Source organism: Strix aluco, chromosome Z (genome assembly GCF_031877795.1).
Source record: "Strix aluco isolate bStrAlu1 chromosome Z, bStrAlu1.hap1, whole genome shotgun sequence".
Taxonomy (NCBI): Eukaryota; Metazoa; Chordata; class Aves; order Strigiformes; family Strigidae; genus Strix; species Strix aluco.
In genome coordinates this window covers 38454049-38472727 of record NC_133971.1, presented here as the reverse complement: position 1 = coordinate 38472727, position 18679 = coordinate 38454049, and the positions used below count along the sequence as shown (strand labels likewise).

General features: G+C 50.1%; 1 protein-coding gene across 1 annotated transcript; it reads left to right on the top strand.

The window, feature by feature from the left end:
- The first annotated feature begins 2974 nt into the window (after positions 1-2974).
- KLF9 (KLF transcription factor 9) lies at positions 2975-17006 on the top strand. The gene is made up of 3 exons (XM_074813186.1): positions 2975-3234; positions 3532-4130; positions 15847-17006. Exons 2-3 carry the CDS (start codon positions 3662-3664, stop codon positions 16077-16079), a joined length of 702 nt encoding a protein of 233 aa, XP_074669287.1. The 5' UTR covers positions 2975-3234; positions 3532-3661; the 3' UTR covers positions 16080-17006.
- Positions 17007-18679: the final 1673 nt, after the last annotated feature.

Below are 18679 nucleotides of genomic sequence, written 5' to 3'. Positions count from 1 at the left end.
GGCTTGGAGAACAAGCAACCACCTCAAAAACAGCCACTGATGACCTCCACCCTGACCCTGGCGGAGCTCTGCTCTTGGGAAGGATTGGCCAGATGTGCCATGTTCCTGTACCTGAGGACCATGCAGAGGCCAAACATCTGCTCATGAGGAGCTGGTTTGGAGCCGTAAACAGTGGGTTGAATTCGGACTCCAGGCTTTGGCAAGCGAGTGCCATTTGGTGCTGAAGGCACCCAAGGTGTCGTGGCTATATCGAAGTGCTGTAGTTGGTTTAAGCTATTAACTGCACAAGCTACAATAATCACCCTTGATTAGCCTAGGTATTGCAAAAAATTAGCTCTGCTGTGGATTAAAAACTGAGCTACAGTTTAAATGGATGCTCTGAAACCAAATCTGAATGTTACCATCACCACAGTCAAAACCAAGTTGTGGCCCCTAACATCTGGATTGTCTGGAAACAAAGGAGTTTATGAGCACAATCCTGTTCTCTGGAATGTACGTGCTGTTGTTCAGAAAGTAGCCATGGTCGTTTTGACACTGTCTCCAAGTATAAAATTCCACTGGCATCACTTCATAAGTGGTGTTTGGACCTAATAGCTTGGAGTCTTGGAGGTCTGGACTACTACATATATCAAAATGAAAGGTGTTATTTTGTCTTTAATAGGCAATGTACTCTTGAAGGCATACTGGAATTATTTTAAAACCTCAGTATGCTTCCTCATTATGGAAATGGCCACAGATTATTTTCTAGCCCTTAAACTACATGCCAAGAGTTAGCTCAAAACAAAAAAGTTAGCAAACAAAAAAAGTTTGGGCTTTATTTTTTTTTTCTTGGCTATTAACACTTCCTTCTCAGAACTGTATAAATTAATGTAAGAGGTATGTAATGGAGGATTTGTTAGCATGATGATTAGCCTTAGATTGGGCAGGTCATTATTTGAGAAGCAAATTCCATGTCACTGAAAGGTGGACAATGTGGACAACGAAAGGTGGACAGTTCTCCTAGTGGGAACTTTTGGATGGTGTCAGCCAAAGAAGTTCTGAAAGTGCTGTGGAAAAAGCTGACCAACAGGCAACTTGGAGCTACGTCCCGGATATCCAGATTAACGAACCAGGGGGGCAACTTTCTGTGGAAAATGCTATTGCCCCTCTGAAATGAGGAGAAGGTTGCAGCTATTTATTGATAGTGTTAGTGGTACAGGAACGACAACCCCTTCTGTTCCTCCTTTCCACCAGACCCAGGGATCACAGCCTCTTATTCTGCCTTATGCCTTGTAAGCACCAGAGGCCAATGGGTACTGGATCAGCTGGTAAAAATGCTCTGAGAACAGGGCAAAAGTGACATTCATCCCTTAATGAATGCCATGTTAGGTAAATTGCTCTATTCATGTTTTCTATTTGAGCTTCAGCACCCTACAGATGATCCAGTTACAGATGTAGCCACTAGCTCTTTTGTTTCTGTTTTGGTTTTTTTTTTTCCCCCCAGCACTGATATGCAAAATTATTTCAGCCCTTATGCCAATTACCCATGACAAAGGATTATTATTGCCCGAGGTTGTACCTAAAGATTTAGCATGCTAGGATATGAAATGGCCGACTCATTTTTATTTCCTGCAAGAAGAGAGCAACACTGCCTCATTTCTGTGGTTGCTTTCCCGTTATTTCCATATTCAGTTAAAGAGATTAACAGCCATCCATAAAGCTCTTTACCATTTGGGCCCTGTCTGGTTTTGTGAGGAAGGATGGGCTGCAGTTGAGGACTGTGAGGTTCAGTTAGGGTCTCTGGGCTGCTGTGGCTTGGTCTCGTTGGGCCACAGTTCACAAAAGGAGAGTAAAACTCCTCCGTCTGGCAGGAGTGCTTCTCCAGCTGTACAACAATTTCAGAGGCACCCTGGGTTTATCTTGACTACAGCTGTGTAGAGGTCCATGTACATTATTTCAAAGGCTGAGCCTTTCCCCGTTAACGCTCTCTCCCGACACTTGCAAAACGGCAAAGCATACAAACTAACATACATCGTGCCTCAACACTGCCAGTTTATGGACGGCGGCAACTTCTTTCCCTTTTTTTCAAATAGCACTTGATCCAGAAAAGTTTTTTTCACTTTCCTGTTGTTGAGTGTAGGCCAGTTAACCTTCGCAGCACGTTACAAGCTGGAGCAGAGGGGGTACACCTGGCAGGTTTTCCGGATTCGTTTGAGCTGGGTGAAATGCCTCCAACGAGCCTCACCTCACCTCTGTTTGCTAACCGACCCGCGCCGGCAGCGCAGCAGTGCGACTTTTCTATAAGGCAAAAAAACTTCTCTTCGGTGGTGCGTGTTCGCAGGCTGAGCTCCCGCCACGGGACGCGCCTGCCCCGCCGCGGGCGGCAGCGCCTCCAGGGAGGGCGCGGAGGGTCTCTCCCTGCTCCCCCCGCCACCCACGTTCACGGAATCTGCAGGAGCCCTGTGCCTCTCGGTGATGGCGCTGTGACGGTGAAATGTGTAACGACAACGGGTTACTCCGGCGGGCTTCGCGCAGGGCCGGCCCTCCCGCCGCCTGTCCGCAGGGCCCGGGGAGCCCCGTCCCGAGGCCGGGCGGAGAGCCGCGTCCGGCGGGGCCCAGCGCCGCGGGCAGGGCGGGCCCGGTCCCAGTTCGCGCCCCCATCGCCGAACCCCCCCGCTCGGGAGGCTCCTCCCCACAGCACGGGCCGGGGGTTCTCCCCCCCCCCCCCCAGTGGTGCGGGCAGGGGCGGGGGCGCGCGCTGCCCGGCCGCTCCCGCGGGGCGGTGGGCGTGGCCGGGCGGGTCGCGGGCGCCCGCCGGGTTTCCAAGTGTTGCGCACCCTTCGGAACCTCGCGCTGATTGGCGGGGGCCTCGCCAGTGACATCAGCCGGCTCACTTTCCATTGGCCGGCCGGTTGCTGGGACCGGAGGCCTTCCAGGGAGGCACTTAACCCGCTCGGCGCCGCGGGGCCCCGCCGCCCCGGGCTGCCCTTCGCGAGGGCCCGCGGCCGGGGGCGCCGCGCCCACTGGGCTGGGGAAGCGAAGGCTGGCGGCGACGTGTCCCCGGCGGCCAGGAGGGAGCCGCGGCGCCCCCCGCGCCCAACCCCGGCGGCGCCGCGGCGTCTCCCTTTTAAGCGGGCGCGGCGGGGCGCCCGGAGTAGCACGCGGCCTGGGGAGGGAGCGCGGAGATTGGCGGGGCGGCCGCCCGGCGGACACACCCCCCTAGAAAAGGGGCGCTGTGAGTGGCGGGGGGAGAAGGTAAACAGAGCCAGCCGGCCCTGCCCGCTGACCAATCGGGGGGGCGGGAGGGGGCTCCGAACCTGACGTGATGGGACTCGGCGCGGCCGTCCTCGGGCAGGAGCACGCGGGCGGTGCGCGGCGCGGGGGGCGCGGCGGCAGCGGCGCGGCGGGCGGTCTCCTCTCCCCCAGCCCCCGCGCCGGACCCGGCCCGGCCGCGCGGGCGGCGGGCGCCGCCCCCGGGGGGGGGCGGTGAGGGGCCTGCCCGGCGCCCCGCTATTTATTTTTCACCCCCCCGTTCTCCTCCCCGCGCCGCAGAGACCCCGTGCAGCGGGCGGCCATGGCTGGCGGCGGCGCGGCCGGTCCGGCGGGTGCACACTGAAGGGCGCCCGGAGCCCCGCTGCTGCCGTTGCCGCCGCCGCCGTCGTCGTCGGGGCGCGGCCGCACCATGTCGGCCGTCGCCTACGTGGACTTCGTGGCGGCACAGTGCCTGGTCTCTATCTCCAACCGCTCCGCCGTGCCCGAGGCGGCGCGGCTGAAGGTGCCCGGCGAGGGGGAGGCAGCCCGGGAGCTACGCGACCCCCGCGACGCCTGGAAGGACTACTGCGCCCTGCTGGCCATTGCCAAGAGCCTGCTGGAGCTGAACAAGTACCGGCCGCTGCCCGCCCCCTCCGTCTGCAGCGACAGCGTGGAGAGCCCCGACGAGGACGCGGGTTCCGACAGCGACGCGGCCACCGAGCCGGGCTCCAGCCCGCCCCGCAGCCCGCCGCCGGGGCCGCCCCCCCGCGTGCGCGCCGCCGGGGCCGCCCCCAAGGGGAAGCTGGCGGCCGAGAAGCGGCACAAGTGCCCCTACAGCGGCTGCGGCAAGGTCTACGGCAAGTCCTCCCACCTGAAGGCGCACTACCGTGTGCACACAGGTCAGCGGCGGGCGGGCGGCGGGAGGGCGGGAGGCAGGGAGGGAGAGAGCGCTTGTCCTCGGATGAACCCGGCCGGCGGCGCGCCCGCCATCCCCGCGCGCCTCCGCCGCCCCGCCTTTCCGCTTTGGCTTTTTGTCTCTTTTTTTTTTTTTTTTCCCCTTTCTTTTTTCCCCCTTCTTCCCAGCCCTTCGTTTTTTTCCCTTTCTTCTCCTCCTTTCCCTCCCCGCCGCGGTGCCGGACCGGCGCCCCTGGTCCGGCGGGAGCGGGCGGCCGCCCCGGGCGGCGCTGCGGCAGCGCCTCCCGCCGCGCCCTGCCCGCTGTGTGCCTGCCCGCCCGTCTCCCCGCGGGCAGCGCGGGGCGGGCAGCAGTTGCCGGCCGCCGGGGAGCGGCGTGAACTTCGTGTGGCCGGGGCGGCTCCGAGGGCGGCTGCGCCGGGGGACGCCGACCCCGCTCGGGGCGTCGGTGAGGGAATCACCGGCGCGGCGGGAATGGGGTTTCCCGTCGGCATAGGCACGTATTCCCCAAAGGCGTCCGGGGCAGGACGGCCCCGTCCCGCCGCGCCGCGGGCGTGCGCTGCCCGCGCCCCGCTGCCGCTCCCGCCGTCGGACACCGCGTTTTGCGCCCCCGCTGCGCGGCCCGCCTTTGCAGAGCCGCCTTCGGGCTCCGCTCCGCGGCGGGGGAGCTGAGCGCCCGGGGGCCGCGGTGCTGGAGCCGGGGGTGGCGGGGCAGCCGCCGCGCCGCGGGGAGGGGCGACGGCGTCCGCCTCGCGTCGCCGTGAGTCGCACCCTGGCGCTTTGCGGGCACACCCCCCTCCAGCGGGCGAAGGACCCAGCGGGCTGGCGGGGGAAACCCGAGAAGCACCTAATCTGAAAACGGGTGTCAGTCCCGCGGGCCGCCGCCAGGCAGCCGCCTGACGCCCCCGACGCGCCGGGGCGGCCCCGGCACGGCTCCTCCGTCTGAGAAGATCCGGCGCCGTCCGACGGGGACCGGCCCCTGCACTGCCCAGCTGTCCCCGACGTACCGGTCATCGGGACCCAGCCTCGGCGTGTCGCGCAAGGGCTTCCCTCGCCAGGCTGCGTGTGCCCGCGCCCCTGCCCTCGCCCCGGCGCCTTGGAGGGTGTGGCCACATGGCAACCCAGAGATAAAAAAATATCTGCTGCAGCGATTTGTACTTCCTCCGTCTCTGCCTAAGCGCTGAGGGGACAGCAATTGACTTTTCTGTTTGTCTGCTGTTTCATTTGTTGTTGTCTTTTTCTTTTTTGATCCCTCTAGTGCAAGCAGCTGAATAAAAACCTTTACGTGTCAGAATTGCAGTGGGGGTCACAGTGCGATGCACGAGGCTGCTTAAAAATTGCTCTGAATTAAAGGTTTGTATGTGAGTATGAGAGGGAGCAGATCAAAGGAGACAAATGCTGCCAACACTTAGTTGACGTGCTTCACATCTATTCTGTAGATGGTGGTTCTTTTCTGGATTTTGTCTGTTGGCAGTGATGGTTTAAGTGGTGAAGTACAAAATGAGTTTATCACCTGAGGAATGTACCGTGAGGCATTGCTGTAGTATTTAACACAGCCGGGGTAGGGCATGGCTGCATCTGAGCTCCGGCAAGGCTTCCATTGCTCGGGCTTGCAATGCACCTAGGTGTATGTGCACTGCAGAGGAAGACACCCCGTGCTGTGTGCCTACCTGTGCCCTGCTGGCAGATCTGCTGGGTGCTTAGCTTGAGCGATCGGGGGAGGAGGATTACAGGAGAACCCAGCACTGAGCTCTGCGGTTAGACAGTTAGGACTGTCTCCTTGAGCTGGGAAGGAGGATGGTCAGTGGTGACCCTGTACTGACCTCAGGACCGGTGCCAAGGATTGTTGTGTGTGAAAGACTGCAGCTCTGATGCTCTTTAGGAGGCTGAATGTAACTGATGCCTTGCAAAATGTTGGCTCATAAATGACAAAGAAAATGCGTTAGCATCATTTCCACTTACTACCCCATGCTCAGATATCCACCCCGATACGGGAACCAAAATAGACTGGGATAGCATTCTGGGTGATGACATGTAAATTAATGTACTGTACAACCCACATGGTTTGCTGTAAGCAGTAGTGTTATAATAAGTATCTCCTGAAGTGGCATGAGGTTTAGCGTGTGCTGTTCACAAGTGGGTGGCCTTAGCTGCAAGTATGAGATGTTTGGCTCAGACGCACTGATGTACCATCACAGTAGTTCCGTGTGATTAAAAACACTACAGACATCCAGCAGTAATGAACTTTCAGAGCTTTCTAATGTGAACAGTTAATTGTAGCTAACTGAAATGCTAAACGATACTGCTAATGTTAATTATTTTTATAGATGGCAGAACAATTCCTTAGCAACAGTGGGATTCAATGGGACCTCTGGAGTTATGAATAACTGCGTATTGCAGAGCATTAATGCTCCCTCCTTAGTACCATTTTCTTTCCTTTTTTTCAAATAATTTCTCATATATCTGGGCCTCTTGAATTGCTTCCAGCTACCTATTTTTCATTAGGCCACCGAGTTTCTTGCTGCTGTGTAGCCTTTAGTGGAAGTAGGTATGCAGCCACCAGTAGAAGCTTCCTGGTCTTAAATTTTTAATGTTTAATCCCAGTCTCTCTATCTTGGAAAATGGCTTTAGGATTTCCATTCACACCTGTGAGCTTGCTTGCAGCCACAGCTCTCTACTCACAGATACTAACCAAGCAAGTTAGAAAGCTCTTGATACTGCTCTGTGCTGTGTAATAGTCAGAATCAAAAAACTCACCAGATCGTCTTTGGTAAGCTAATACAAAGCAAGAAATGAAAGACCAAATAAAGGTAGAAAAGTAGAAGACCAAAGGCTTGATGCTTGGAGGTTAGAGTTCTATATCTTATTAATGATTCTTTAAACTTGGGTTCAAAGGCATTCCATATTTCAGAGGGTAAAAGTATCTGTATAATGGCTTGAAGTTGGGCATTTGATGACTCTAGTTCAATTTCCAGAAGATCCAAATTAGCCGTCGATCAGAAATCATCTTCTGCACTGATCTTAGCAGAAAAAGGTCAGCGGATGACACTGCACATCCTACTTGTACAAACAGCCCCCTTGCTTATGCCGCCAATCCCACTGAACTCAGCCTAGTAGAGCAGGATTTGTAGGAGGAAGCCAGGGAAGTCTGAACTCTGCCCCTTCCCCGGGGGATAGTCCTTTCATTCCTTGCCAGGCCCCTGGTGTTTCTGCGGTATGATAGGGCAGTTCTTCATTCTGTCATGTATGCGTACCTATATTCCAAACATATTAACTTGTAAAGGCCCAGGAATACAAGGACAAGCATATCACTGAAACTTGAGCTATTGTCTGCCCTGTCCCTTCAGTACCATCCAAAAGTAACTGGGAATTTATTATTTTAGTTCTGGTGTCTTGAGCAGGAAGAGCATTACAGGTAAAGTTGTTCTGCGTGAATTATTTCCAGTAGCATCTCTGAGGTACGTGACATTTGGTGTAGGAGAAGAAAAGACAGTGTTATCCCCAGTGGCTTGCAAGCCAAAAGCTGTTTGTTGGGAAGGCAGGTGAAGGGATAGCTCTACAATGTGACCATACTTACTTTTCCCCATCCCGTATGAGATGGTGTTATGGAAGTATAGGACACGTAAACTCTGCTGAAGTTTGTTAGTGGCAGGAGGGATTACGAGTGGTATGTCTGCTTGGGAGTCTTGAGCACTGAGATGGCATGACCAGGCCTTGCAGACTTTGCCTTCAGAGCACAGAAGGCGGCCCAGATGCATTGGCAAGATGTGTATGAGACCCGAGCCCTGGAAGCGGTGCAGAGGTCAGGAGAAGGTGAGGGACTTTGCTGACCATGAAAATGACAAGCAACAGCAGAAATGCAGAGGGTTACCTTGAAAATGCACAGACTTCTAAATAGAGCTTTGGTTATGGCCAGTAATGTGTAGGGTTATTAATTAGCCTCAAAATTGGGGGTGGGGGTCTGGGGGTGGTGCAGTTTAACAGAGAGATGTGCGGGCCAGGGAAAGACAAGACATACAAAAGTAAACAAGCAATCTCAATGATGTGAATAGAGGCTAGTTAAACGGCATGTGGCTGCTCAGAGCAGATCCTCCTGCTCGGGAAAGGGGGACAGAGAAGGTACGGTAAAGCTAGCTTGTGAGATGCCTCCTCATACAAGACCTGTAGAAGTTTACTTGCCTGGGGAGACAAATCCCAAATGCTTCTAAATACGTGGTGCTGCAGATTGATGGGAGGTTCATGTCTTTATGAGGTACCTTTAAAAGAGGTTAGACACACAAAAACCAAATGTGTGAAAAGTTCTCCCTCTTGTGCTAGGGTTTTCAGCCAGCTACATCATCGTGTAGACCTGGTGCAAACAATGCTAACAGTTTTGTTGCCTTTGGCAGCTGATGCACCCTTGAGCTCTCCTGGCACTTAACTCACTGATGTTTGGTAGCAGGGCTGTAGGCAGAGGCGTGGACCTGTAGGTCAGCAGTCTGCACAGTGAAGCCAAGGAGCGTTTCTGGTAGAAAGGAAGGGTAAGCCCTGCAGCTGCCTTGTGCTGCAATCTAGGTATCATGACATTGATCCAGCCCCCGTATGTTTTGTTTCAATTGTGCTGCTTTGTTATTTGTGTTCTAGATTATCACTAGTTTGACAGACTATACAGATGCTGATATGTCAACAGTCCTCTGCTCGCTGGGAGGTTTTTTGGGTATTTTGTGGGAGCATAATCTGAAATTTAGCATTTTAAGCCCCTCCTTGCCAGATACTTTAGAATAAAACTGAAGAGCAGAAGGTGGAGCCAGCAAGACCTTTTTTGCTAAATTCAGACCTCCATCTGAAATGCCCGTTCTCAAGGGTTAATGAAAATGTGCAAATTGCTGGAGTTCTAATGGGAATGTTTCCAGGTTTCGGAGAAACACAGCCATACTGACTGAAAGCCTTGCCAGCTGAGTAAGGTAGGCAAAAATCCCCAAGATTAAGTTCAATGTTGCCTGACTCCCAGTTGTTGGGGGCGGGGTGGGGTGGTGGGGTGGGTGTTCTGCTAAAAAATAAAAACTTTAAGCCAGATATATGTGTCACAGTGGGAAAGCACTCCAGACAGGTTTGTACATTAATTGAGTCAACATAAAGAGGTGCACATGTAGGACAGAAGCAGTTGGGCAAGCATCACCCATAAGAGTGCGACTCCTGTTTCCAGATGGATATATTGAAAATGCAGCTTTACCAAGTTGCTGCAGACTGTTATGCCGTGACATTAAAGAGCATGTGGTGGGTGTCACCTGCTCTTGTTAGCTTGTGTGTCTTGCAGCACCAGCTCTTATGATCCCTGCAAGAACGATTGTTCTCCTTCGACTGCTGCGTTGTTGTGTACCAGGCTGCCATTGTGGCCTCTCACAACTCCCAAACCTGCAGTGGGAAGGGCAGGGAGAGGCCAAGTTAAGATTAAATGTCCAGAGTCTAAGGTAGTGATGGCAAAGCACATTTCAGGTACTGTTTACTTGTGGTAATATAGTTCACTGTCTGTATTCCTGTAACGATGACTGTGAATGGCCTGAGAGCACTCTATAAATATCTTAAACTTGAGGGAGGAGTCTGTTGAAACGATTATATTATCTTTCTGAATGCATGTAAAATTGCATTCCTCCTTCCCCTGTCAAAGCTGTTTCCCCTTAGCAAGCATTTAATCATTCAGACAGAGCAGGACCTTAAACCCAGTGCTCTTCAATCCCAGGTAAGTGCCTTAAACACCAGGCTAGGAGTTGGTCTCTCTCATTGCTCAGTTAATATTTAAGTGTTACTGCAAAACGGAGGAAGTTCAAATGGAGAAGAGGTAGGAACTTGTCCCACGTACCCACGAGTGTATTGCTGAGGGCACTCCTCTCAGCTATGAAAGTGTAGATTTAACTCTTGGATGAGGTTTGGGAGGTCTCTCCTCTCCCAGGTAGCTTCTCCAACTGATTTAAAAAAAAAAAAAAATATATATATATAAAAGGAGGCACGCTCTCCCAAAGAAAGCCTTTTGTAAGGCAGGCAGGGGGGTTGTGGCCTGGCAGAGAAGCTGTAAGGATATCACTTGCATCCAATGCTGTGTCACATGGGGGTAACAGCAAGACTGAGTCTCGCTAGGATTTAGGTTCCCAGTAGCTCAGTAGTGGTGGGTTTTAGCAGGTCGGTTTGCATCTGGTGTTTTATAAGAGACTCAAACACCTGCATGTGCAAGCAGATGTTGAGTGGTGGTTTGGAGGATGTTGGAGCAGATTTTTTAACACCTGAATAGTCCTGTGGGGTTAGTCCTGAGTGCTGGCAGAGTAAACCCCTTGCTGCAACCCATCCATCCGTTGCCTGTCCTGTACAGTGTGTGTTTGATCTGTTGCCAGACCGGATGGCCACAGTTTAGGTGTTGCAGAAACCCTTGTTTTAGGCACACGGTACCTGGCATCCTCACAGCTGATATCGCTCTGTGCTGTTTCGCACCAGCATCTGTACCTTGTGGCTGCCACACATTTTGATGGTCTGATTTTCCAATATCTCAGAAGAGGAAAAAGGCTGTTTGAAAGACCTCCAGTCTTTCTGCCCTGAAGTGGATGCACAGATGTCTGCAAGATCCATCTTCACCGGAATATCTTGCATGTGGCCAACCAGTCAAAATCCAGTGTCCCACAGGAAATTGCTCTTTCACAGGGTGTGTGGCGCCAGCAAATCACCGGGGGCAAAAAAGGTGAGAGACCTGAGATAGCAGCTATTCTGGGGCAAGGAAGAGGGCCTGCTCCACCTGAAATAAGCTGGACCACGTTCTTGACATCCACTTACAGAACCTGTCATACTTCAGGAAACAGAGACATGCAAAAGTGGTGACTGAGTGGGATCACAGAAAGAAAAACAAAAAGAAGAAATGCATGTCATTGTCATCTCTAAGTCAAGGATTGTGGGTACCAAGGTTTCTCTGGAAATTTTGAGCTCCAGCAGCCACAGAGGTACAGGAGGATCTTGGAATATGAAGATGGGGATTAGATTTTTATTTGAACCATGCAGAGCTGATTATGCCAGTCCTGTTTTGCTAAGTAGTTTTGCTCTCACCTGGTGGCAAGAGGTTTCACTGTTTGGGCTTTCCATATTTGTGTGCTTTGCCTTCTCCCTCGTTCCCATCAGCTGCTTCAGGTTTCTGGCAGGAGAGGTCAGCCTTGCTGCAGTTCAGTTGGTCTGGGCTTCAGGGCAGGTGCTGCAAGCAGGGTGGATGTCCCTGCAGCAGGAGGTACTGGCCACTGTGTCAGTGTCCACGCAGAGGGTGGGAGCTGCACACAGACACTACATCCCAGAAGTCAAACTTTGAACCATTCTTAGGTTTGGTACTTAAAATAGTTGCTGCTATGAATACCAGGCAGCACGGTCCTACCATGTGCTTGGTGGCCTCATCTTTAATAACATAGGTCAGTTAAGAGTGTCTAATTAGATGGCCATTCATGCAGCTGTAGCTACAGTCCATTTGGCTTTCTAGTTAATGTGTGAAGCAGTGTCATTAGCATTATTTGACAGCAGACTGTTCTGCGTTAGCTAGTACTGATGCCAGATGTGGACTTAGGGCTGTGTCCAGCCTTACTTCTCTCGGTAAGGAAGACAGTGTGAGCCTAGAAAACTGTTCATCTTGGCTGGACTTCTGTCCACACCACCAGCAATCTCTGAATGTCTTCTGTAAAGCCAGTGCTCAAGCAGTTTTACTAATTCATGTAAAATTAGTACTTTATTGCACCACAGAAGCTCAGTGTGCTCCAGTCCTACTGCATGTCCTGTTACACACCAAGAGAATTGCAGAAGTGTGTGATCATCAACTTTGTCTTCAGCTTTTTCAAACACAGCCTCCCCCCTCTCAGGAAAAAAAAAGTCACTCAGAACTTCTCTAACCCTTGGTTGCCCAAAGGAATTAATCTTTGTTAAAGCCACCATGAACTGCAGCTCCTAACCTCAGTCATTCACATCTAAAGCATGATTTTGTAGTGAGAAGGCAGGTGGTGAATTGGGATACCAGTACTACCTCTACTATTAATGTCTGCTAATGCCCACTCTGTATTCCTTTTCAGAAACCCATCCTGCACAAGACTACAGTGTGGGAAAATCTGGGATGTCTGAGGGTAGGGCAAAAAAACCTAAATAACTTACTATCTATTCAGAATAAAGTAGAAATGAAATAAAATAAAGTTGACCTGCCTCTGGTCATACAAAGAAGCTTGGATACAGAGTTTAAACTCGCAGAGAAAGAAGAAACTAACCATTTGTGGTAGAGGGTGGGAAGAAGGAGCAGGGAGAAAAGTTCAGGTGAAGCAAGAGAGCAAAGATATAAAGGATCCACAGTGGCCTTTATATCCATATGGGATTTAAAGCAAGCCAGGGCTGCAGGAGCAGGAGTTCTTTAGACTCCAGAGGAGACCTGCAAAGAGCCACCATTAGCTTGTGCTCAGCATAAACTGTCTCCCACTATATTCCTGGTGGTACACAGGACAAAGAATGGGAGTTCTGCAGATGCACTTATTCCTATAATCTGTAAATGTGTTTTTGTTTCACTTGTTACTTCTGTAAGCTGCCCTGGATGTATGTGGGGGTTTTTTTCTTTTTTTTTTTTTAAAGAAAATTATTTAAATCTTCTATCTCTTGTGTTCAGATCCCATCACACATAGCTTTAAGGTATCGTGATATGCCATTGGCCATTCCTTCATCTCTTGATGGAAATCCCATCTGAGGTGTATCTTAAAATGTAAGTAGCATACTGCTACCAAAGGAAACACTGTATAATAGCACCCTGTTTTGATGGTTCATTCTGCTTTTTTCAAGCTTTAGCATTACTACTCCCAAAATTAAACGAGAAAAATCATATAGAAAAGATATTTCTTAACTGAGACATGACACAGAAATTCCTGTCTCCAGGTGGAGGCAGCACTAGCTTGCATTGCAGCTCAGTGGGCCATTGCCTGCCTGGCTGTGTATGAGCTGCAAGACTGTTGGCTCAGTGGACTCTTTCACAAAGGCCTCTGCTGCTTTAAAAAAGAGTGTGTCAAATGCAATCAGTAAATACAGCAACCAGCTTTGCTGAGTGAACAATCATGTCATCAGGCATCTCTACCTTGCTTTAAAAGCCTCCTGGATGCACACTCCACCTCTGCTTTGCACCTATTAAGTCTGTCAATGAAGCACCATCCCTCTGGGCTGATGTCATCCATTACAACTTTGTGACTGAGGGGAGCTGCAGTCCCTCTGTCTCCCTCAGGCTCGGAGACAACCCCTGAGGGGCTGGAAAAGCCTCCCTCCCCCTTGTCTCTCTGCTCTGAGAAGTCTGGAGTTTAATGCGTCCTGGTGCCAGAGATTATGCCTGGCCTACTTTCATATATGCGTTCCCAAAGTGGTTGTGACAGCCTCTGCAGGCTTGTATTGCCGAGGTGGTGAAGCCATTCTCTGTGCCACTGTATTTGGGAGCTCAGTGGGTGGCAGGTGCTGGTGGTAGCTCTCATGCATCTGAGGGAGCATGGCCACTCATCTCCAGCAGTGATCTCTGCTGCGTTTGCCATTCCGGTGCAGGGTGGCTCTCCTATTGGTATCAGGACATGCCTTCAGCCCGCTCCCCTGCTGAGCTCGGGGCTGGTTCCCTGGGGGAGTGCAGTGCCAAACGTACACAGGGGATCCTGAGTGAGCCCTGCCTTTCCCCAAAGCTTTGTGGTTACTCTGCGTAACCTAAAAGCACTTTCCCCTGGCACATGAAATGCGTGTGCAGGGTAGCGATGGTGGAGGTCATGCTGCTCCCATCATGTTTCAGAGGGAATTCCAGTAAACAAGCTCTATTTTGTCTTCCCATCTGCAGTTCTGGGAATGGGGGGGAGGGGAAGCCCAGTTTCTCAAAAGCTGCATGGGGCCAGATTCAAAACGCTGCTTTTATGCACCCGGGTGGGATACTACCACGCCTAAAATGTAGATGCTGCACCCCAAAGACTGTGATCATTGTTATCTAGCCTAGGCACCTGGTCTCCCTGTAGTACACTTAGGCACTTCTGCAGGCTGAAGAGCTGTCTTGAGATAGCTGGTTGGAAATGTAGTTTCTGGGGGTGGGGCAGGATGCCTGAGCTCCTCTCACTGCTCTGGGGTGTAAGTGCCTGACATAGAGCCATATACTAGATGCCTCCACACATGCAAGATGTATAGCGCTTCTCCCACGTTCTGAGGGGGGAGCTAGAAAGCTGTTCTGCACCTCCCACTGCTGCCTGCTTCCAGGAGCTGTGACAGAAAACGTGAGATAGCAAAAGAGCAGCGCAAGTGAAACGCTTGCCTCGCATGCTGAGGGCAGGTGCTGTGCAGGGCAAAGCCAGGGGAGGATGGGGGCACTGGTGCAGTGCTCTGTACAGCTCCCGCTGATGCTCAGCCGTGTAGCGGTGGTTGTGGCCTTCACGCACATGTAAGGCTATGCACCTTATTAATTAATTTTTATACAGGCGGTGGTTGTTTGGAAAGGTTTCCAACCATGTCTAAAAGCATACAGCAGGGAGCCAAGAAACCTGCTTGTAAAAAAAATATCCCCAGTCAGGATGACTCCTGACTCCTGTAAATGACTCCTTTTTTTGTACTCTAAATGTAAAGCAAGCTTGCCTGTTGTGCCAAACTTCACAGCACCAAGAAATACTCAAGTTCATGAGTTTCTTTTCAACTCTTCCAAGCTGGAAAACTCCTGGGATAGTTTTTTGTGTTTCATAGTTGACTATAAATAGCTGTCACATAGCTGTCATTTATATTCCCTTCAGGAGACTCTTAAGAAAGGGAATTAAAGCATGAAACTGCAGCAGTACCTTATGTCTGTGACTCAGAGCTTTTGTGTGAACTTAAACGCCTTTGATTTCCATCTGCCATGGACTAGGGTCAGCCTTGCTGGTCAGGAGACGTTGCGTCTGTGCCTGTGGACCCGCAGAGGAGAACGCAGGGATGTGGGATGCCAGGCAGATTACAGTGAGTGCTGTTCAATCCTACGTCCTTGTTTTTAAAAGCAAAGGTGCGGTGTGGTTTAGGTTAAGGTATTTGGTTTGGTTCTTCACCATCGTAGCAAACATTTATACCAATAGAGCTGTGAATAATGAATTAGTTTTCCTGTCCTCAAATCAGCAATCTAAGAGACTGAGCGGAGACCTCTACTCTCTGGAGCAGCTTGGATTTCTGGGGGAAGGGAGGAGAGAGGAGCATGGGTGGTTTTGCTTTATGTGTGCACCTCTCTCCCTGATCCCTACCCGCTAAGTTCTCCCTGGGCTAGAATGACTTGTCCTAGGTGAAAGATTATTTTTGGCTTCTTTTCTAATGGTTACAAATTACTTTATTCAGCAGAATGGAAGTGTCAGAGGAATAATACTCGCCCTCCTTTCCCAAACTGCTATAGTGAGCCCAACATGAAAAACATACAGACACAGGCAGAGCTCATCTGTTGTTTTGACAGTCTTCAGGGTCATGTAAGGTTCTACACTGGAGTGCAAGTTTTGTGCGGTTGGAGGGGTTTTTGGCTTCTGCTGGAGGTGAGACTGAAACCTGATGAAGCGAGTCATCAACAACTCCACAGACGTTGGCACCTCAGCAGGAAACAAAAGCAGCTTTTTCCCCTCAGCAGCGTGTTCCCTGGCTCCTCGTCGAAACTGGTATGTGCTGGCCTGCATTGCCCCCACCCCCCTAAATCTTTTGTCATCCTTTCCTCCCCACAGGCGAGCGACCGTTCCCCTGCACATGGCCCGACTGCCTTAAAAAGTTCTCCCGCTCCGACGAGCTCACCCGGCACTACCGAACCCACACCGGTGAGAAACAGTTTCGATGCCCCCTTTGTGAGAAGCGGTTCATGCGGAGTGACCACCTGACAAAGCATGCCCGCCGCCACACCGAGTTTCACCCCAGCATGATCAAGCGATCCAAAAAGTCCAGCTCCGGCAGCTCCTTGTGAAGGCAGGGCTGGCCCGGGGAGGGGGGCGGTGGGGAGGCGAGCCATGGCGAGGATTCAGGCAGTGGCGCCAGAGCATGAGCATCCACTGCGGTGCCGGTCACCCTCACTGTCCAAAAGCACATGTAGCCGATGTTCCAAAAAAAAAAAAAATAAAAAAAAAATACTCTGTGCCCCCTCTCCCTGTCCTCCACCTCCCCACCCTGCGCTGGGAACGGCCGTCTGGAGCAAGTGGACTGTGGGGTGAGAGGAGGGAAGGGATGGCCAGCAGAGGAGGCAACCACCTCCTCTAACGTAAAGCATTGATGCTGGTGTACATATGTCTGACTGGATGGTCTGGCTGTGCCACCGCAGTAGCGTGACCCCAAAGTCTTTGTGATTGTTGTTTCATGAACATGTTTTGTTGAACAGTGTAATGCTGCTTGTATTTAGAGTTTGTTGAGTAAAACTGCTTTCTGAGTCACATAAATAACTCTCAGATAAAAACTCCATAGCACATTGTAGAAGTGGGTTTACTTCTGTCTCAGAATGTTTCTGCATTTAAAGAGACTGTTAAGAGAAACTTTACATATGTTACTAATAGCATCTGATTGATATACTGAGATAAGATGAATTTATACTCAAGAAGACCCATTAAAGTAAATGGGTCTTTTTAATTTTTCTTTGTATTAACTATACTTTTGAATATAAGCTGCACTTTTCCAGTAAAGACATGTATATTCAAGGGGATACTTAAAGCAAAAAACCCCCACAAACAGCTCAGTCGTTTTCTGACCATAGGTGTATTTAGCTCTGTTACTCTCTTACCTGGGAAAATACAAGTCAGCCCAGATCATGTGGTGGGGGTGTGGGAGCAGAAGCATATGTCTCTCAGTTGATCCTATTCTTTTACTTTATCAATAAATACAGTACTGTACTATAGAAATGCCACGAACAGTGGTTTATTCTCCTGTGTTTTGTTTGAATGGATGCATAACAAGAGCTACCATCTTTATAAATGGCTGCTTTTTTAAAGGCTTTTTCTCTTCCTACACTTGCCTTAAAGATTTATTCTCTTCATACCCTTGCCTAACTCCTGCAGAGTCCTGTGGGAATTGTATGTGCTATGGAGAGAGTAGACCTTTCCTTAAGAGCACTCTGCTAATGGAAACAGCTGTAATTATTGTAAGGAGCACTTTGGAAGGGCTCCTGTATCTCTTGATCACTGTTTCTGTAGAGTGTGGGGGGATACCATGAGCTAATGAGAAATTCAGCATGGAAGGTGTGTTGTAATACTCCTTACAACATAAGCTTCTCTTGTCACTCTGTTGTACCTGTGTCATGCATGGCATGTCAAACACTGACAAAGGCAATATTACATTTATTTTAAAGATATTTCTTGCTCTTTAAGAGGAGCAAAAATATCACTGAAGGAAAACTTTTAAGTCATGGGTATTAGCTGAGTGTTTAATTTTTTTTTATATTAAAAGCATGAACTGTAAGAGGTTATCGGTGATTTTTTTCTTTTCCCTCCCCATCAACATAAAGGGGGGAGAATTCTGTTTACATGTTATTTTTTTCAGAAACATTCTTCTCCTGTTTGGTTTTTACCCCTTCCTCTTCTGGAGGTGCAGCCCTACTATAGAGACTTAGGGCCAAATTCATCTTGTTAGTAATCACACTGAAACCCGAAGTGTTTCCACTCCAGATGAATTTAGGTCATCTTGTAAAATTCTGTACATAGAAAATCTTGTTAGTACACCTGCAATTACAGTACCTTATTGTTTTACCTGATAAAAAACTTTGCTTCCTAGAAACGAACATAAAAAAAAATGAACTCAGAGAGTAGAGTGTTTTCTTCTACAGTTGTATAAGGCTTTCAGCATTAGAAATCAGTTTGCATATAGTGTTTTTACCTGTGTAGTTCATGATAAATTCCGTCTATGTGAAGAGAACTGCTTTTAAGGCATTGGGGATATTGAGCAGTCTGTGGAATAAAAGGGATGTGTTTTCTTCAGTGAAAACATCAGGAAACCAAGCACACTTTCTACCTCTGTTTCAGCTTTTTGAAACATTTATTTTAGAAACCAAACTTTAATTTCTGGTGTCCAAATTCAGTCGTAGGGACATAAGTTCTTCCTAAGAAAAATGGGTAGCCTTAGTATTTCTATTGATACAGAAATACAGGAAAGTGTTCTGCTTACCAGTACTGTTAATGCTGCCTTGTTGAGTGGGGTTCAGGGCCACATGTAGCCCAGTGAGATTCAAAGGCACATGCACACATTCATTTTCATTCTTTATGAAGATCATGCAAAATTTCAAGTCTGTCCTGCAGTCTGAATTTTTGCCATGTTGTAGGACAAATGCAGCGCTTGGAATTAAGGCCTGATCCTGTGAAATACAAGACATCCTCACATCCTATCAACCACCATCCTTTCAGCCACAGCTGATAAGCAGCTCCTAAATCAGTACATAGATGTGTTGGTCACTTAGCTACCAGGATTAACCGATGCATGGAAGTCAATGGCCAGGTTTATGGTTTCCACCTTGTGTATTTGGGGTAGAATACACATTTAAAGAACCGTTGTCATTCCTGCAGTCTGAAAGAACCAGCAGGCAGGGTG